Genomic DNA, 21,242 nt, shown 5'->3' with positions numbered 1-21,242 from the left:
TAATCTGTATTTGTGCTGCTTTTGTCTGGAATTCTGTTGTTTTTGTTGTAATTTTATATTTATTAAGCAGTTGTTGTGTAACCCACATGGGGACCACATGGTGGAGGGCAGGTAAAAAATGTTGTTCTGTATCTAATGTTGGGCATACACAGAGCATAGACCCATTGTAATTAATGGACAGGCCCATTGATTTCAGTAGGCCTACTCTCAGTTGGATGCAACTCCTTGTAAGGCATTTTGAATAAACAGATATAAATAAGAAATATTTTATATAAATATATATGATACACCTTATAAACATATTAATAGCAGCCTGGCCACCAGCAATCCCACATATCTGAAGCAGGAGGAAGTAACGGCTTGTGTGATGAAATGGGAAGAGATCTGCACATGCTCAGAAACGCTCTCACGTGGCCTTCTTTCTTTAAAAAAAAATAAGCGGGGAGAAAAGTATGCTGCACCTTAGAATGAACTGAGGAGAAAGAATATGAAATTTAAAAGTGTGCAGCAGCGGGGTGGTGTTACCGTGAAGCGCTGTCCGCTTGCACAGTGGCCACGCTGAGGGCGGAGCTGCTGGTCGTCTAGCAACGGACCCGGGGGCGGGGCGTCGGTTTTTTTTATCTCACCCCTCTCCCTCGGCCTGCATCCATGGGGCCGGAGCCGGGCTCGCGGACGGCGCTGCTGGAGCTGAAGCCTGGAGGAAACCCGGAGGAAGGCAACTGGTGCGTTCTCGAGGCGGGGCATCAGTGCACGTGGGATGCAGTTTGAGGGAGTTGACGTGCAAAGAGAAACAGGGTGCGGGGAGGTCGGTTCTGAACTGAGACGTGGGCCCCCTGGATCTGCTTCAGCCTACCTGGAAGGGGCAGCCATCGATCAGGGAGTTCTCTCTCCTGTGCCCCCCAGCAGAGGGGAATAGCCTTTCAAAGGGAGTATTAACTTGCGGAAGATGACATGCAATATGCAGTCAAACTCTGCTTGCGGCCAGAGGCTTAAATTAATAATAGCCCTTCCTTTACAAGATTCTGCCTCCGATATTTACTCCTTCCTCCGATTTCTTGCGCGCCATTCATTTCTGCTGTTGCTTTCCTAGGTTGAATTTTAGACCGTAGGCTCGACGAGGCAGGGCCCTGATCTCCTGCAGCCCTGTCAAATGGTCTGCACGCATCAGTGAGAATTCTTGCATTACTGTACTAATGAAAATGCATTAAGTAAATACTTAAAAAAAGAAAGAAAGAATTACAGTATTGTGTTTTGTAAAGAAAAATCCAATAAAAGGGGGAAGACAACACTTACAATGTTCTAATGCTGCTTTTGACAGGTTTTTATATTAATTGTATTGCCATGTTTATTTTATAGCCCATCTTTTATTCAAAGCTGCTCGTGGTGGCCCTTATAGTTCTCTTTCTTCCCGCTTTATGCTCAAAACAACCCTGTGAAGTAGGTTAGGCTGAGAGTGAAGGGGCTGACTCTAGGACACCCAGTGAGCGTCATGGCTAAGTGCAGACTTGGAATTTTGTTTCCCAGACCCCTAGTCCAACACTCTAACACCACACTTACTGTACATTTTGAATTGTAGTGTGGGGTATGGATCTTGTTTATCGCTGTAGGGGGTGGCGACTCTGGTAATTTATTTATTGGTAGTATTACCTTATGATTGTGTTGTGGCTCTTTCTTTTGAAATATGCAAACCTCAGTTAAAAACTAAATTTTTAAAAATGTTGTGCACATCAACCTCCCCCAACCCTGATGCCCTCCAGATGGTTTAAATAACAATTCTCGTTATCCTCAAAAGAACATGACTGTACATCAGGTTGCAGAAATCTGGTGTACCAGGGGGTGAGGATGCTATCCTGTATACTACTGTGTATTATTTATTCGTTTGCCTATTATATTTATATCCCAGCTTTCTCCCAAGTTGAGATTCAACATTTTGAAGCAGCATTATAAAATGCAAAGTAATAAAAACAAACTAGTTAGGAACAATAGTTTAAAATACATCACAACACATTTGGAACCAGTAATTGAAATCCTGTTTGTCTTGACAACAGCCCAGTGGTCAGCATCGCCTGTACCTTAAGTTCCCAAAGGCCTGTCTGAACAGGAAGGCCTTAGCCTGCTGGTGGAAGGATAACAAGGAGGGAGCTCATCTAACCTCTCTTGGGAGGGAATCCTATCTAGGGGAGCAGCCACAGAAAGGCCTCTCTCTCCTGTCACCACCTAATGGGCTTCTGGTGTTGATGGGACAGAGAGAAGACAGTCTTTGCCAAGAAGGTGCATTTCAGATCTTCTGGATGACAACGACCCTGTTGGCTGGAGCTGATGGGAGTTGTAGTCCCAAATACCTAGAGGGCATCCATTTGGCAAACGCTGCATAGCATCTTCTGGCATGTGATCTCATGTAAGTAAAACAGCACCACCCACACACAACAGGCTTGGAAGAGCTTGAAGTTTTTCAAAAGTTTAAAACTAACTTTTTTTGGTGGGGGGAGGGGAGTGATTAGACCCAGAGAGGGCAAAACAGCTCACTTAGGGTGAAATGTACACACTGAGCAAGGAATAATGACTGGCTTCTGAGAAGCAGGGAAGAGAAAATTTGGTGGTGGAATGGAGTATCCTGGAAGAGAGGCTGTCTGGCAGAGTCCATACTGCAACAGTTTGTTTCACTCTTGTATGAATAATAAGATTGGGGTATTCACAGTATTTTGCACATACGCCCTCAATAATCCATAGAACAGCCCAGCAAGGTTACCCAGCCTTGTTTTATCCCCATGTTGTAGATGGAGAGGCTGAGAGTGACTTCCCTAAGACTCTCTGACTGAGTTCATAGCCCAGGGTTATCCTGGTTCCCAGCTCATCCTAGTAGCTGCTACACCATTTATGCATGTTTGTTTGGTGGTGTTTACTCCTGGGTAAGTGTGCATAGATAGCATTGCAGGCTTAAAGAGACATGCTCCATCTTCTGCTCCACATGGAACAGCAGCCTTTCTGAGATCCCTTTTGCTTATTTCTCCATGCCAGGTATGCCCTTCTCCTACCTGGGGACAGTCCCTGTGCCCGTGTGGGGCAGAATTCCTTGTACCTACCTCCTGCAGAGCCAGGCAGCAGGAAAGGGAAAGTCATCCTTGTCGGGGGAGCAGACCCGAGTGGCAGTTTTGCCGACTCCTACGTCATGGATCTTGGTAAGGGCTAGAGTGTCATTAGAGCAGGAAGGAAGCATATGATATGTTGCAGAATTCAGCTTCTTAAGCAAACTGCTTTTGTTTTTTGTTTGTAAAAAAAAAGCAAGTTCCTGGTCCTCATGGCTGCAATGCAGTAATTTTAGATCCTGGATTCATAGGGTTCTTTCTCCCTCTTTAGATGGCGATCTGTATTTCTTCACCAGGTTTCCAAATGTGGTAAATCCGCTCCACTTCCCAGCGGGGAAGAGTTGCAGTGGACCATGTGGCCACCCACTCCCCACCGGGGGTGGGGGACTTTGTCCCCCTTAGCCTGGGGGATCCTGGCCAAGTCAGAGCCCGGCCAGCCAATCTGCTGGCCGGTGGGGTGTGGCCGGGGACAGTTTAAACTGAGGAGTGAGCCGGAGGACTTCCTCTTGCATGGACAGGGCTCCCCCTACTGGTGGTTTATCCTTACCGGACTTCCTGCACAGCGGGCAGGAGTCAGATATAGTCAATCAATGCCTAAGCCAATGCCACTCACATTCTGTAATTCAATAAAGTTGTGGCCAAATTTGCCCAATAACATAAACTTAATATCTCTGTCCTTGTGTGAGTTATTTTCCAACGAGGGGGTGGCTGCGGGGTCTCGACACGCAAAGGAGCCCTGTGGCATTTTGGTGCCCTGGACTTCTTCCAAAAAGCTCTGCCCTGATGGTGCCATTGCCATAGGGGCCAAACTTGGCTCACCAATCCACTCCATTTGGCCCACCAGGCCATTTTGGGGAAGTCCTGCCCATCCACCCTTTAGGTAAAGGTAAAGGGGACCCCTGAGCATTAGGTCCAATCGTGACCGACTCTGGGGTTGCAGCGCTCATCTCGCTTTATTGGCCAAGGGAGCCGGCGTACAGCTTCTGGGTCATGTGGCCAGCATGACTAAGTCGCTTCTGACAAACCAGAGCAGCGCACGGAAACGCCGTTTACCTTCCCGCCGGAGCGGTACCTATATATCTACTTGCACTTTGACGTGCTTTCATACTGCTAGGTTGGCAGGAGCAAGGACCGAGAAATGGGAGCTCACCCCGTCGTGGGGATTCAAACCGCCAACCTTCTGATTGGCAAGTCCTAGGCTCTGTAGTTTAACCCACAGCGCCACCCGCCTCCCACCCTTTACCTGACAGCAATTGCAGAGAGTGCTGCTGCTTTTAGATCCTGCTTGTGGGCTCTGCATTGGGGCATCTGGCTGGCCCCTGAGCAGGGGCAGACTATGGTAATCTTTAGTAATAAGGTGCGCTGAGTTATGACAAAATTTGGCACACCGAAATGGACCGTCTCAATTTGGCTCTCCCTTTTTTGGTGCCCTATGTATGGGAAGCACCTACACTGCCCGAAATCAGGCACTGCTGTGAGAACAGGATGCTGGACTAGATGAGCCGCCTTTGGCCTGATCCCACTACCAGCTCTTACGTGTCTTTCTGGCTCCCAGATGCACACTGCTGGACGGCACCTGCCTGGCGGGGTCTCTTGCCGCGGTATGAGCATGCCACCTTCATTCCCACAAGTTGGCCCACGAGCCTCTGGGTGTTTGGAGGAGCCAGTGAAACTGGGAACAGGAATTGTGTGCAAGTTCTAGACCTCCGTGAGTATTAGTTATTTCCTTTTCATTTTATTACTTCTTGGAGTATTTTTTTTTTTTTTAAGATTTCAAACATGCAGCTGTCCAATTTCTAAATTCATTCATATCCAGTATATTTGCATCCCACTATCCCACCAAGGAGCTCAGAGCAGCAAATATAGCTCTCTTGAGAATGGTTATCCTCACAACAACCCAGTGAGGTAGGTTAAGCTAGGAGAGTGAGTGGTCCAATTTCACTTGGCCTTAGTCAGGGGGTTGAACCCTAGTTTCTCAGGACTTAGTCCAACAATCTTACCACTACACCACACTGGCTATCTGTTAGATGATGAAAATAACAATAAAACTCATTTCAGAGTGGTAGCTGGGTTATCGTACTGCAGCAAAAACAACAGTATATTGTGTCACCTTCTATATCTAATAAATTTATTATGGCATCAGCTTTTGCTTCTTTAGATGCATGAAGTATTATCCTGAGTTACTGCACTGGTGGGTCAGAAGGTGGAATTGTGAGATCAGAAGGAAATAATATGTAGACATTGTGATAATTGTGTTTTAACAGTGGCCATTGACATACACACAAAATAGTTGGTTTATAACATCCTAACATCCAAGCCGTTGGTCAGCAAACTGGCACATGTAATTTGATTTAAAACCCACAAAATGTTTCAATTCAGTCCCTAACTTATAGCACTAAATCTCTTGAGGAACTACAGTTCAGTAGTTTCAAGTTCTAGTTTCTCTTTGACATTCCTTTGAATCAAAGTACCACTAAATTAGCCTTGCATTTAAGCACTTGCCTGGTAACCAAAGGGACTAGGAATTCCATTTCTTTCTTCCACATGTGACGTGTAATTTGCACCCTCATTTTCTGTGCCTATAACTTACTTGTGTGCAATCCCCAATTTTTCAATATTGTAGCTTAGTTTACAAATATTTTTGTTTTCCATGTTAGAAGCTGGAACGTGGATGAGCCCTAAGGTGAGCGGCACTCCACCATCCCCTCGGACTTATCATACATCCTCAGCAGTGATTGGGGACCGTTTATATGTATTTGGAGGAGGTGATAAAGGGGTGGATCCAGTCAAAGACCAGCAGCTTCACATCTTTGACTCTGGTAAGCTTCCTCTGCTCCTGTGCAGATATTTCCCAAACCAAATGTTTAGCTGATTCCCCTGGGCCTGGCAGCAGATGGAGCAAAGTAGGAGTTGAATCCTGTTAGTCCTACTTAGAGAAAACCCGTTGAAATGGATAAACATGACTAATGTAGGCCTTTTAACCCTATGTGTGGGAATCAGGGAGCGAGGCCCTTGAGGTAGCTGTTGCTTCATCTTAATACATTTATCTCTTGCCACCTGTAGCCACTCTGACATGGCTGCAACCAGAAGTTCGGGGCGACCCTCCTGCTCCTCGACATGGCCATGCCGTGGTGGCTGTCGAGAACAGGCTCTACATACATGGCGGATTGGCCGGTGATACCTTTTTTGATGATCTCTTCTGCTTTGATACAAGTAAGTACTCAGTGATGCAAACTTGGTGAAAAGGGATTATCTTCCCACCTTGCCTTAAACAAACAAACAACCTATAGATCTTTAGCTTTTAGAAGCCACACATTATAAAGCCTTAAAGGCTAAGAATGTGAGAAATACTGTAGGATCCTGATTACAGTTTCCACCTGCAGGCTGTGTTACTACAGAATTATGGTACAGCCTTAAGAGGTGGTGTGGGGTAGTGGGTAGCGTTTGACACGATCCAGGAAGACGAGGAATCAGATCCCCGCTCAGATCTCTCTGGGTGACCTTAGGTTAGGCATAATCTCTCAGTCTAACCTACCGTGCAGGGTTGTGAGGATACAAGGGAGGAAAGGGGAGGATAACCGTGTATGCTGCCATAAGTTCCTTTATGGAAAGGCAGACATTAATGTGAAATATAAATTCTAAATACCATTTAGCCTTCCTTTGATTCCTGTTTTACAGGCATTTCCCATCTGTTTAAGCCACCGCCCCCAATAATCTTTGCTGTCATTACAGCTAGAAACTTTAACTTTAAAGTTAACTGTCCCAAACTCTTTACCAAATTCATTTTCCTGTTGCAGAATCGCTGAATGTGCATGCAGCCCTGTTGTGTGTGTTTCAAGCTCAATTTGCTTAAGCTTTGCACCTGATGAGCACTGATGTGGATTGGTTTAATGTGCTTGCAGCTGAAATGAAGTGGGAGACCCTGTCGGCTACTGGATCTGTACCAGCAGGGCGGGCAGCCCACTCAGCAGTTGTGTTTCAGGGCCATTTGTATATATTTGGTGGAATGGACCCAACAGGAGCACTGGACACAATGTATAAATATCACATAGGTGGGTGTTTCTTATGATATCTTTGCTTAGCTTCCATCGGGAACATTATACTGGGGAGTCCTCTTTGTGTATGCCATTGCCAGCAATTTTGAGATGGCAGCCCCAGCCATGTAACCTCCCCACATGACCTTATCTGAAGCTAGTAGTGGCTGAAGCTGATGGGAGCCTGTAATCCAAAACAGAGAGTGCTTATGTGGCCTCTGATTATGTAATGTGACCCCCCCGCCCCGCCCCAGATTATAAACACTGTCACCACATACTAAAGGGAGTGGGAGTAGTAGATCGGAGGTTGTGCTCACCTGTTGCATGAAAAAGGTCCCAGGCTCAGTCCCTTGAGTCTGCAATTTTTAACAAAGTGGAGGAGGAGCATCAGGGAACAAGGGATATTGAAACAGATTTGCTTGCAACCCTGGAAAGTTGTGGTCAGTTCAGAGTAGGCACACCTGGACTCCGTGTGCAAAAGAAATCTGATATGGAATAAGGCAGCTTCATGTTTATCAAAAGCATCTATAGCTCAGTGAAAGAGGTGTTTTGCATGCAGAAAGGTCCCAGGTTTAATCCCAAATATTCTCCAGTTAAAAGGATCTTTTGCAGCAGTTGATAGGAGAAAGAGAAGCCCCTTTCCTATCTCACTAGTGGAAACCTTGAGGAGCTGCTCTCAGTATTAGGCAGCAGTGGGCTAGATCAGGAATAATAGTACGTAATTTATTATTTTTACCCAACCCATCTGAACTTGTGGCTCTGCAATATGTTGCTGAACCCCCGCCCTTGGCCATGCTGGTTGGAGCTGATGGAAGTTAGGAATCCAACAGCATCTGGCAGGCCATGAGTTTCTTACTCCTGGTCTAGATGGGAATAGTTTGAAAGGTGCCTAAGAGCCGCTCAGTGTTTCAGTGTTCCATAACACCCACAAGAGCCCTTCTGGTCTAAATAGCCCCACATACTGTTCTCTGTCAGGAGCCTGCAAGCAGGAATTGTGCAAAACTGCAGTCTCCCCTTTTTGACTCCAAACAATTGGTTTGCCATATCCTCCAAGAATCTTTCTTTGCTGCTTTTAAAACCATACAGCTGGCAGCCGTCACTATTCACGTGTATGTCACTTAAAATGTTAAGAGGGAAAAGAGATCCCCAATATTTCCACTCCCTGTAGAAGCTTCAGGTCTAATTTTCCAGCTCTCTTCAAGATTGACATATAGTGATGTTTTAATTTACAAGCTGCTGCTGCTCCCCTCTTTTTTTGCATAGTTTTCTATTTATTTATTTTTAACTGCAGAAAAGGGACATTGGACAAAGTTGGAGTTTAAAACTCCTGTGCCTTCTGCTCGTCTGGACCAGTCTATGTGTGTTGTTCCGTGGAAAGTGACTTCCAGTGAGGACAGCAACAGGAAGGAAGGAGCTGGAGGCTCTAATGGAGACAGTCTATCTCAAGGCTGCCCAGATGAACACTTGTGCTTAGTGTTTGGTGGAATGGATATTAAAGGGGAAATCTACAAAGACAGTGCTGTAACTCTTCTTAAGTAAAATGTTTTAAATAAATGTTTAATAATCTTAACCTGCCTCCCTCCTTGTAATGCAAGACAATCCACATTTTGTGCCGGAGGACTACAAATTAAGTGTGTGCGCATATTTCTGCCTCTTGAAAGTTTCAGCGTGTCCAGTGGCTGGAATGGCTGGGAAAGGAAGGGGAGTGTTTAATAAAATACAAGTGAGTTGCCCTCCTTTAATCAAATTTGGGTGCTTGACTGCTTCATATTACTACCATGGAAGTGAAATAAGACTCTCAGAAAATGAAATGTGTAGTTTCTACAGGCACTGAACCCCAAATGGTGCTCTCTTGCCAACAATAGGATGAATCAGGATGTGTTAGAAGAAGCTAATAAGAATTAGTGCTGGAGGGTTCAGGATTGGACAATTTCCCATATAACAGATTTACTGCACTGAAACAGTTCAGTACAGATAGGAAAGTACCATTAACTCCTAAGGGCACACAGCTTTTGCCAACAATGGGCAGCAGATTGTAATTAACACAGGTTATTGGCCAAGTGGGTTCATTGCATTAGCTTATGTTGATTAAAGAGCCAGACAGCTTGAATATTAAATAAGCAACACATCATGGCTCTCAGAGTTAGTTATGGTTAACTAAAATAGTAGATGGGCTGCTTCTTGTGTGATCAAGCAAACAAACTGCAGAGTTGAGCAGCTGATAAAGCTAGGGATTAAGTTATCCAAAATCATCTCCTTTGTGTGCTTGGTCCAGCCCTTAGCTTCTCTCTTGTATATTTCTGGGCCTGAAATTACTTAAAATTATTCAGAGATCCAACTTGAGGTATTCTGACTTGGCACAATAATGCATACGTACTGAGCTCATTTACACATCACTTTTCATCTAGAAACAAAACATGTAAACATTAAGGACCACTAGATGACCCTGAGGGTATCTTGCAACTGTAACAATTCTGATTCTAATGTTTCTGTGGCTTGTCCACATATGCCAAGTCATCACCCAATGGCCTGTTACCACCTAGCAGACATGCATGGGAATAATTCTTCGCCCAATTGTATTCTGCTCTGAGGAAGGTGGTGTCTGAGGGGGTCAGACCCAAGAAGCATGCAGACAGAACCATAGCTCTGGTCCTGGTGTGTTCTTAGTTCCTGTAAGCATTTGTGTTACAAAGATCAAATAGACCCAGATCCAGTGTAAGTAACAAATTTATTGTTGTCACTTGTGGAGGGTAGAAAAGTTCTCCACATAACACACACAACCCAACTTGTTAAATAGAATGGTTTCAATACTTCACCCGCTCCCCGTGTCAGGTTGCCCACCCCCCTGCTGGACATTTATCAACTGCTAACGAAAAGCAGTATACAGCCACTTTTGGGCTAGCATTTCCAACTCCACCCAATGTGAAGATTCAGATCACATTCCAAATCTAGAGTTCAAATAGTTTAAACAAAAGTTCAAAGTCCAATATTTACAGCATCAACATCTAGGAAACTGATGTCTACAATTCATCCTTATCTCCTCCTGCTGCTTCTTCCTCGGTAGGGGGTGGGCCTGCACTACCATACAACTTGCCCACAATTGGTTGCACCACCTCTTCCAGTTCCTTCTTTTGGGCTTTGAATTCCTCGATGTCACTATCTTGGTGACTCTCTAGCCACTCAATCTTTTCCTCTACAGCCTTCTCTATTGTTTCTTTGTCTTCAGATGACAACTTGCCACCGAGCTTCTCCTTATCTCCAATCTGGTTTTTCAGTGAGTAGGCGTAACTTTCCAGCTCATTCCTAGCATCAATCCGCTCTTTCAGCTTTTTGTCTTCCTCAGCAAACTTCTCTGCATCATTGACCATCCTCTCAATTTCTTCTGGAGTAAGACGATTCTGGTCATTGGTGATGGTGATCTTATTTTTGTTGCCTGTGCCCTTGTCCTCAGCCGTAACACGAAGGATTCCGTTCACATCTATTTCAAAGGTAACTTCAATCTGAGGGACGCCACGAGGAGCAGGAGGGATTCCAGTCAGATCGAAAGTTCCCAAGAGATGATTATCCTTTGTAAGAGGACGTTCTCCTACAGGGGGGAAATTTCATTTCACATGAAATCACTCAGATTATACTCTGGTAATCACGCAAGTACAAGATTATCATTTTTTAAAGGCATCTCACTTGTGTTTCTATTAATAATCAACAGCTAGTGATACTCAAAGCATGTTAAGGAACCTCACAAATGTGGAAACATGCATTGCAAAATTAAGCTGTGTTGGAGTCACCTTTTACTCTTTACTGCCCAGAAGACAAAAAACTCAAAGTTTCCAAACCAAATGATGTTGGTCGGCCACTTACCTTCATAAACCTTAATTGTCACAGTTGGCTGGTTATCTGAAGCTGTGGAGAAGATCTGTGATTTCTTGGTGGGGACAACAGTGTTCCTTGGGATAAGTTTGGTCATTACTCCACCAACAGTCTCAATGCCCAAGGTCAGAGGACACACGTCAAGCAGCACCAGATCCCCTAAGAATGAAAAGGAGGTTTTAAGCGATGAAGCATCACCATAATTTATCTAGCTGTAGTAACAAACTTGACAGCCAGCAAAGACAAAGATCTTCCATTCCAAACAGTTATGTGGCTGACTGGAAGCTTTTCACTTGTACAGGCTACTCTGCCCAACACCTCATGCAGCATTTAAGTCACTCAGACTTACCAGTATCTTGATCCCCAGAGAGTACACCAGCCTGCACAGCAGCACCATAAGCTACAGCTTCATCAGGGTTGATTCCACGAGAGGGTTCCTTGCCATTGAAAAATTCTTTCACAAGCTGCTGTATCTTGGGGATGCGAGTAGAGCCACCAACAAGCACAATTTCATCAATGTCAGACTTCTTTAGGTCTGCATCCTCTAGGACTTTCTGGACAGGTTTCATGGTGGAACGGAAGAGATCCTACAAGCAGAATTAAAAATCACTTAATTGATGTGGAAAGGCAATCACAGAACAAGGCCACAAGATGATACAGTCACCAAATTATCAGATACATCCCGCCCCCAAGATGCCCATGTATGATGCTATTTGAGATCAGATGGGCCTACTCTTAATATCTCATTTTCCTTTAACAGGAGAATCTACAAAGATCAGTCATTGCTATCTTTTAGAGGGCAAGCAATTTTGACTCAAGCCATTAGGGAACCAATTTATTCTCTGCTGTTGGTGCAGTTTGACCAGCATAGTGTCTTGGAAGTGGCACCACCTTATTTTTCTCTTGTAACTTGGGAGTTTCACACAGGAGGGCACCACCTTATTTTTCCCATGACGCGCATGTACTACATGTTATTACGTTACTATAATCTTACTTCTCTCCCAATTTTATGTTTTGTGTACAGCAATTGCTCCAAATAGTAGAGCCATTTTATTAGAAACAACCTATTTTAAAATTCAAGATACCTACCATGTTCAGTTCTTCAAATTTTGCTCTTGTCAAGGTTTCAGAGAAGTCTTCTCCTTCAAAGAAGGATTCAATCTCAATTCTAGATTGGTGTTGAGAAGAAAGCGCTCTTTTGGCCTTTTCAACTTCTCGACGAAGCTTCTGAACAGCTCTGTTGTCCTTCCGAACATCCTTTCCAGTTTTCTTCTTGTAGAGCTTGATGAAGTGTTCCATTACACGCTGGTCAAAGTCTTCCCCACCCAGGTGAGTGTCTCCGTTGGTTGCCACAACTTCAAAGACACCATTATCAATTGTGAGGAGGGAGACATCAAAGGTTCCACCACCCAAATCAAAGACAAGGATGTTCTTCTCGCCCTCCCTCTTGTCTAGGCCATAAGCAATAGCAGCAGCAGTCCTGTAAGAAAGAGCAACTTGTTAGTTTGGTAAATGTGAGAAAAGCGCACACAAACTCCAAATACTGGCAGAAGACTATTAAAACCCTACTTACGGCTCATTGATTATTCTCATGACATTCAGGCCTGCAATAGTACCAGCATCCTTTGTAGCCTGACGCTGGGCATCGTTGAAGTAAGCTGGCACAGTGACAACAGCATGGGTGACCTGGAGAAGAATGAGAGTAATTCTGATTGCTGTTTCCAAATTAACATCTAATAAAGGGTTTTTTTGGGGGGTGGGGAGCCCGATTGTCTAGAATGCACCTTTCAAGACTATTTAGAGGAGTGGATTGCCTGTTGCCCTCTAGATGCTGCAGGGCTCTCATCAGCCCCATCCAGCATTGTCAACTGTCAGAGATATTGGAAATTGGAATTAAAACACATCCAGAAGGCTACAGATTGGCCTTCTCAGCTTGGAGAACAATTCTACCACCCCCATCCATTTTATGTCTTGGGGAACCAAAAAAGCGGGGACTCCTCGTGTACAAGCAGCCAGGCCTGTTAGGAGGCATCAAAGCTCAGTGGCAGAGCACTTACACTGTAAGTAGAATATTACATGTTCAAGCCAGTTTAGAATGATCTCTAGACCAGAAAGGCATCGAGACCTGCTGCTAACTAGAGTAAGCAGCAAAAGATTAGACCAAGCACTGGCCAATCTCCATACACGGTAGATTCACGAAGGCTCCCCTCAGTGCCTATTCTTTTTGCTTGTGTGCTCCAGCGGAAACATCATCTTACCTTCTTTCCCAAGTAGGCCTCAGCAGTCTCCTTCATTTTAGTCAGAACCATTGCTGAAATTTCTTCTGGGGCAAAGGTCTTCATTTGGCCACCTCCAATATCAACCTGAATATGGGGCTTGGACTTCTTTTCGATGACCTGTAAAGACAAGTACAAGTGGACATGGTTACAAACCAAAAGCACACCATCTACAATATTAATATTGTGGTGGACTTAAAGAGGTTCCATTGAAGAAGCGGCAGGACCAGACAACCTGCCCATCGGGTTGCCAGATGCAGAATAACTCATGCTTGGATGCTGGTATCTTAAGCAGAGTGAAAGCAGTGCCATAAGTTGTGTGGACTGGAAAAACAATTCATACATTGCTTAGTGACCTAGTGTCTCTAAGACAGTGCTACGATTGGGGACAGGCTGGGTTCAAATTTCACACCAAAAGGTGTTCAATGTACTTTATATATACCATAACATAAAAGGCACAAAATGAGTACCTTGAAAGGTAGGTATTTTATATCCTGCTGCACAGAAGGATCATTCCATGTTCTACCAATGAGGCGCTTGGCATCAAATACAGTATTCTCAGGGTTTGAAGTCAGCTGGTTCTTTGCTGCATCACCTATAAGACGTTCCCCCTCTGGTGTGAAGGCCACATAGGAGGGTGTGATTCTGTTACCCTGGTCATTAGCAATTATCTCCACACGCCCATTCTTGAAAACACCAACACTGTAAAAGAGAATGGAAGTTACTTTTTAAAATATATGTATTATTTAAAGCCTTCTGGGTGGTTCACAAAATATAATACACCTGAAATACAGTACATTAAAATGCACTAACACAACCAAGAAAAAAGGAACACCAACAAAAAAACAAAACAGAATTCACATAAAACCAACAGCAAACAGGAGAAAATCAAGCAAATCAAGCCAAAAATCTGAGCCCTGTGAAGAGGTGCAACAAGTAAGCTACAGTGGTGCCTCGCAAGACGAAAAGAATCCGTTCCGCGAGTCTCTTTGTCTAGCAGTTTTTTCGTCTTGCGAAGCAAGCCCATTGACAGCTTAGTGGCTTAGAAAGGGGGGGGGAGGAAAAAAAACCCGCAGGAACCCGCAAGACATTTCGTCTTGCGAAGCAAGCCCACAGGAAATTCGTTTTGCGAAGCACCTCCAAAACGGAAAACTCTTTCGTCTTGCGAGTTTTCCGTCTTGCGAGGCACCACTGTAGTTGTATCCTCTGGGCTAAACAGGTTAATACTAATGTTTCTGGCCAGTACTCAAGCTTTTAGCTGTAAGACTACATTGAATCAAAATAGTTTGAGCTGCATAGCTATCATATTGTTACTCCCCTGACGTACTAAGTGCATTAAAATAGTAGTACAGTACAATTAATTTGCATACACTAGTGCAGAATGACGGTTCACAACACTGCATCAAATCTTGGCCATATTTTGGTGCAGTGGCCATAAGCTATTCAAGACACACAGAAGCCACTCAATCAAACAGGCACCCTTCTTTTACTTACCAGGAATATGTGGTTCCCAGATCAATGCCAACCACAGTCCCCACATCTTCCTTTTTGTCATCGTCATCAGCAGCAAATACACTGCCAATGAGCAACAGGCAGACAAGCGCGTACTTCATTCTGCCCTTGTACCAAGTATTCACAGTAAGAGAAAAACCCTGTAATAAGCAAAATTAATCATCAGTGGCAATACTATGAGCAAAAAGACAATACCATGATGCCCATTTAACAGAAATGGGGGCAGATTTAGAGAGTAAGTATTACTGGTCCCACATATCCTTAGCAAAGGCTGGGAGGGCCAATCAAGACTAGAGGCTACCAACACCCACAGCCTGCAAACATGCAGGCAGCTCAAAGAGAACACCCCACCCCAAACTTTTCTGTTCAAGGAAAAGGCAGCCAAGGGGTTAAGAAAATATGTAGCTGTCGTGATACTTAACATGAATGTGAACCCACACACTGTGGTAAATTCTACATTCATTGAGAAAAATCATGTGGAAAGGCAGTGAGTAAAAGCTGCAAAACCGAACACATCAAAAAAGGGCTATCAACCTCTTAACTTTAGTTCAGACAATCCCAACGTTAAAGGCAAAGAGTAAATTGGTAATCCAGTGCCAGAGATAGCCTGCTCCCCCCTCCCATTTTTTTGGTATACGGAGCCACTGTAAAACGAGTAGCCTCAAATCAAATAATTAACATTGTTCACTACAACCGCAGCTGTTTTGCCTTCATCCATTCTCATAAGAAAACCATCATAAAAAGTGGGAGAAGGGAGTAGTCGCTGTACCCACCACCAGAAACCCAGCCATTACCATTTACCCCAAACAAACAAACAAACACCATACAGAGACGTCTAGCAAGTTCTGCTTTTTGCATAAATCCCCTCTCCCCGATAAGGAGCAAGGGGAGCGAAAAAGAATACCCCGCACAAACCTCTGTTCCTATTCTGCGATATAAACCCCTTTTATTCATTCATTTATGCATGCCAAATACTGTTATCATTGCAATCGCCACCCCACCACCACCAAGGGGAATATGGAACTGGCAGGAAATGGGAATAAAAATGGCGCGCTTTGGACCGTGAGCCGCGATAGGATTTTTCTCAATGGGAACCTGGATAACTGAGAACGAAGTGGCATTTTGAGGGCAAGGGGGACCCCACAAGGCCCGATAGATTTGGAGACGCCGCCCTCCCCTTCTCGTTAGGCCCCGGCCCCCGCCCCCTCCTCCGCTCAAGCACTAGGCCACCCCGAGCCTTACCTGTATTAGGTAACAGGACCTCGCGGTCGCCTCACGCTCTATCCGACGAACGCAACGATCTGAAGTGCGATTTTCTCACTCTAAGATCACGGTCTGGCCCAGAGGTCCCCCTCTGCTCTTATATACCTTCCCGTGGCCTTGCGTGGAGTCGCACTATTGGCCCATTTTCTCTCGCTGGAGCCTCCCGATTGGTCGCTTGCCACCAAGCTGGCCGGAGCCGATAGGTCCGCTCCCTTTGTGACGTCAGGCCCCCGTCGCGCACCGCTCCGTCAGGCTTGGTTGTGTCGCTTTCCATCCCCACCCCTTCTCTTTCCTCTCGGCCGTCCTCGAACCTCATTGGGCCGTCCTACCGGTGTTGCAGTCCAATCAAGGGCTGCTGCATGAGCCAAGCGGAGCGAGCTCATTGGCTGGAATTGGGCGTCATGTTGAAAAATCTCTAGGCAGGAAGGGTTGGCTCTTTCTGGAAGTTTCTATGGTTACGAGGCCTAGCAGCCTCTTATAGGCGGGAGCAGAAAAAGGCATGGGTTGCTGTGCCTATGGCTGCCACAGTGTCTCCGTAGGCCGTACTGAAGGCTGCTTTGCACCGGTTAAAGTGTCAGACTAGGACTGGGGGAGATGCTGGCTGCTATATTCTGTAGGCCATGCAGCTCACTGGCCGAGGATAGACCTGTCATTCTGCTTCAGCCTAGCCTACCTCACAGGGTTATTGTGAGGGTATAACGTTGGAACCTCGTTTTCATCCCTTGAGTTTCCCAGACAAAATAGGGAGTATATAATTAAGCAGACAAACTGTGTTATATGGTGTTGTAACACAGTTCATTCTATGTAGGAGAAAATGGGGAGCCTAAATACAGACTCTTTCTTCAGCCCGATTCACGAGTAGTTAATGGTACTAGTGAAACAGCAGATTTGCCCTACAACAATACTAGCACCACCCCCTTGTAACCAACAGACTGCTGCTGTTTTTTGGTGGGATCCAGCCGTGCGACTGTAAATTCAGGTTCCACAATCAACAGTGATTGGGAGGCCTCCAGCAACAGTTGCAGTATTTGGGACTTTCTGATTAGGGAAAAGGCCAGGAAGAGGTGACACATTTATGTTGTACGTGTGAAGAAAAAACGTAAACTCGTAGTAGCAGAGTTTCCAAAAATAGACCAGAGGCAATATTTTATCCAGTAGAGCTTTACTTGTGCTGAAGGCAAATGAGCATAATGGTCACAAGTCCAAATACTGTACATTCAGGATTGGCACAGTCCATAAAAATCCAGTTGCAGCACTTACAAAAACTTAAGACTAAACCTTAACACTAAGCATTCTATAGTCAGCATGCCCTTAATTGGAAGAGATAAGAGAACTAGTTCAAACCAGCTTCCCAGAAGGTATAACCCAATCATTAACCCCTCTGCTTGCTTCTGTCACACAGAGTAGCTTCCAGAATCCTCGTGTATTAAGGAGAATAGGAAAGATCTCTATACATCAGATCTATACTTTCTGCACTAAGAAATGCAAACTGACAGTTTATAACATTATGCATGGCATGTAGAAAGTGAATAGAGAGTGCATTTCTCTGTTTCTTGTAATGCCATAATTTGTGGGCATCCGATGAAGCTGAATGTTGGAAGATTCGGGAAATAAAAGAAATTGACTATTATGGAACTCACTCCCACATGCAGCAGTGATGGCCACCAACTTAGATGGCTTATTAGACAATTTCATGGAGGAAAAGCATATCCATGGCTACTAGCCATGATAGGCATTCTCTGCCTCTAGTTCTTAATTCCAGTTGCTGGAAACTGCAGAAGGGGAGCGTGCTCCTGTGCTCAGGTCCTGCTTGCAGGTTTCCCATTGAGGCATCTGGTTGGCCACTGTGAGAGTAGGGTGCGGGACTAAATTAGCCACTTGCCTGATCTAGCAAGCTCTTCTTACGTACGTTCTTTTCACCAGAATACTGCAAACAAACCTGTTCCCCATCCCACCCAAAATGGACTTATTGCAATAAGAAAAGTGACAGGAAAATTAAATGGAAAGTGTGGGCTTACACTTGCTTGACTCAGTGTTGCTTAATGTCCCTGCAAAGAAATCAAAATGCATGTTCAATAAATAGCCTATGTCAGGCATAGGCAAACTTGGCCCTCCAGATGTTTTGGGAATATGACTCCCATCACCCCTAGTTAACAGGACCAGTGGTCAGGGATGGTGGGAATTGTAGTCCCAAAACATCTGGAGGGCCAAGTTTGCCTATGCCTGGCCTGGGTTGTCTAACCTTCCTGCAAACTTCCAAATCAATGCGAATGCTTAATTAACAGGTTGTCTGAAAGTGGCATAACTGTTCATGAGAATGACAGCCTCATAAAAACAGTGCAATAGCTTGAAGGTATAAGGTGTTGGGAAATATTCAAAATTGCATAAGCTTTCGTGACTAGGGAAAAAATCAACTTGCAATTTCCCCCTTAGTCACAGGTGTAGCAACTCCAGTTGTAGGCGTGCCCCTGCTTCTGACAATAATTAATGCAAAGGAAAAACTCTTTTCAAACCATTATATCAAGTACTAGCTTGCCAGGGTCCATATTTGCTGGCAACAAATAAACTCTTTTGATGGGTAAGATAATCTTTCTTCTTTATGTCACAGCATAGAGGTAGATAAGACAAAGAAGATCCTCTACACACACACACACACGTGCAGTAGTCACGCACGATTTTTTACATGAAGCATTCACAGGCACGTCCAAAGTCTGTTTTTATCCGGCCCTGTGGCAGTTTATTCATTGGGGTCAAATCCTAAAAAAAGCTTAACAATTGTTAAAAAAGCTCAACAACTTTGGGGTAAAAATAAAAAAAAAGTCGGCCTTCACGCATGTTCACTTCATCAAATCTGGCCCTCTTTGAAAAAAGTTTGGGCATCCCTGGCATAGAATGTCCAACTGAGAGTTCCCATGGGAAAAACAGACATAACCATCCACTGAAGGGATATTGTTTAGGTTGAGCTTTTGAATCTTAAATACACTTAGTTTTGCACACTATGGGTGGTATCCAATTAGGGTCGCTTTGCTCTTTTTTATTTGCACAAAATTTGTGGGGAGGGTAGACAACAGTCACACCATCTTTTCTAGAACTTCTATTCTGATTGTTTGCAGAGATACTTCATCAAGCAATTATTATCTATCACTTTCCAGTGCATTTTCTTGTTACTTATTATAAAAATTCTGATGGGATTGGGGAAGCAGGTTTGTTGCACAAAAGCACCAAATCAACTTCAGTTGCACAACCTGGATTTAAAGCTAGTGTGGTGCAGTGGTTATAGTGTTGAATTAGGACCTGGTAGACCAGGGTTCAAATCCCCCTCAGCCATGAAGCTCACTGGGTGATTGGGCCATTCACTGTCTCTTAGCTTAACTTACCTCACAGCGTTGTTGCAAGAATAGAACAAGGAAAAGGGAAACCATGTATGCCACTTTGAGCTCCTTGAAGGAAAAGTGGGATATAAATCAAATAAATAAATACATAAATTTGCCAGTATCTGATTGCATCCCACCTGAAAACAGCAACCGTCTGGAAGCCTAAGCCATGCTCAGAGTAAACCTACAGAAGTCAGCAGACATTGATATCAATTGGTCTTTTATGACTTAAGTCAGATACCACCCAGTGGGACTAATATCTGAATAAATGTACATAGTATGAGTCACCCCACAGTTTCGTAGTATTGCACCATATCCTGCCATTCAACTTCCTAGCATTCATCCAGGCAGAAGATGAGGGAGCTGTCCTAGGGTTACTTGAGCACAGACTTCCTCAACTTGCTCAGCTGCCTTCAGGAAGAACCTGTGAAGCCTGTATACCTATAAAATATAACAAGACCTATACCAAGAAGATTCTATGACTCTAAGATTCTATAATTCTATGATTCTAAGAGGTTAAATTTTGCTTAATGCCACTAAAGTGCACATCTTCCTCCTAGCTGCTGTTGTTAACCCTCTGCAGGATAAAACAGAGGTGATTCTACCTTTGAAAAAAAGCAGTGTTATATACATATATATATCTATGCCACATAATTAAATAGGTTTAACAGTTATTCCATCTTCCCAAGGCATAGGTGTAGCCAGAATTTATGGGGGGGGGCAGAACCTCAGTTAATTAAGTATTTTTATTGTTTTACTTGATCTGTGGGGGCAGCTGCCCCCTGCCCCCTCCTGGATGCGCCCAAGCCCAATGAATCCTGAGAGCTATAGTTCTGCTGTGACGGGGATCTTTAATGGAGATGTATCAGTATTCTCACAAACTACAATTCCCACAATTCGATGGAAGAAATCATGACAGTTAAAACTTTTATAAGCTTGTTGTGTCACTATACAGTCCTCATACAAATTACTTCTGCTAAACAGGATACGAGAGTTACGCTCTATTCTGGGGTCCCACACACTACCGTCATTCAAGGGGAAACAAGAGCTGCAAATAAAGGCTGGATGTTACAGCAACAATTTAACATCAAACTACTGGGTGTTGTGAAATGTGCCATGTGGAAAGTAAACAGCCTTCAGTAATTCCTTCTGTGAACTGATTTGTTGCTTAACAATAAAAACGCATGAGACAAACCATAATATCCAGACCAAAGCCCCCCTTAGTCTAGCGTCCTGCATTCCCACAGTGGCTACCCAGATATCTATGGGAAGCCATGAAGGCAAATATGGGCACAACATGTTCCTGTTGTTTTCCAGCAAGATATTCAGATGCGTATCTGAATCCTTGCCTTAAACTTTCAAAGGAGCCTTGCCAATTTGATGCCTTCCAGACGCTCTGAACTACAACTCCCATTAGCCTCAGACAGTATGACAGCCAGTTGTCCAACAAAACCTTGGGGAAGCCACCTGGTGGTCAAAGCCTACTTTAAGAATGCCCAGTCAGATAATCTGGCTGGGTAATTATTTTGGGCAAGGGGAAAGCTGATTTGGGGTAAAAAAGAGAGAATGGGGTGGGAGGTTCTGGATACCATCTGCTCTCGTCCCACCCACCTCTCTTGCCAGCTGTGTAGATTACAGCCCCAAATGGGAGAAGGGGTGTGTGTCCTGCTCCTTGCAATCCCTCACTAACACACCATGTTATATCTCCAGCCTTTTTGCAAGTGCCACTGAAAGGCCTTAATGGTGCTACAAACACAATAATTGCAGAACCAATTCAGATTAATGAGCTTGGCTCTTCTTTGCCTAGAAATAAATATGTTTTCTACACAC

General features: G+C 44.4%; 2 protein-coding genes across 2 annotated transcripts; one reads left to right on the top strand and one right to left on the bottom strand.

Annotated features, from left to right (window-relative positions):
- The first annotated feature begins 424 nt into the window (after positions 1-424).
- RABEPK (Rab9 effector protein with kelch motifs) lies at positions 425-8,690 on the top strand. Its single transcript, XM_079962211.1, has 7 exons — positions 425-722; positions 3,019-3,179; positions 4,642-4,794; positions 5,744-5,905; positions 6,150-6,299; positions 6,989-7,138; positions 8,412-8,690. Exons 1-7 carry the CDS (start codon positions 649-651, stop codon positions 8,657-8,659), a joined length of 1,098 nt encoding a protein of 365 aa, XP_079818337.1. The 5' UTR covers positions 425-648; the 3' UTR covers positions 8,660-8,690.
- A 1,139-nt stretch (positions 8,691-9,829) lies between these two features.
- Positions 9,830-14,932, bottom strand: HSPA5 (heat shock protein family A (Hsp70) member 5). Its single transcript, XM_079962077.1, has 8 exons — positions 14,758-14,932; positions 13,734-13,965; positions 13,246-13,383; positions 12,561-12,673; positions 12,077-12,467; positions 11,337-11,574; positions 10,979-11,146; positions 9,830-10,706 (listed from the first exon to the last, which is right to left on the bottom strand). The coding sequence occupies exons 1-8, from the start codon at positions 14,874-14,876 to the stop codon at positions 10,141-10,143; spliced, it is 1,965 nt and encodes a 654-aa protein (XP_079818203.1). The 5' UTR covers positions 14,877-14,932; the 3' UTR covers positions 9,830-10,140.
- Between the last annotated feature and the right edge of the window lie 6,310 nt (positions 14,933-21,242).

This window comes from Podarcis cretensis (assembly GCF_951804945.1).
Source record: "Podarcis cretensis genome assembly, chromosome: Z".
NCBI classification, from domain to species: Eukaryota; Metazoa; Chordata; class Lepidosauria; order Squamata; family Lacertidae; genus Podarcis; species Podarcis cretensis.
Note: the sequence above shows the minus strand (reverse complement) of the source record. Positions and strands in the feature narration are given on the sequence as shown.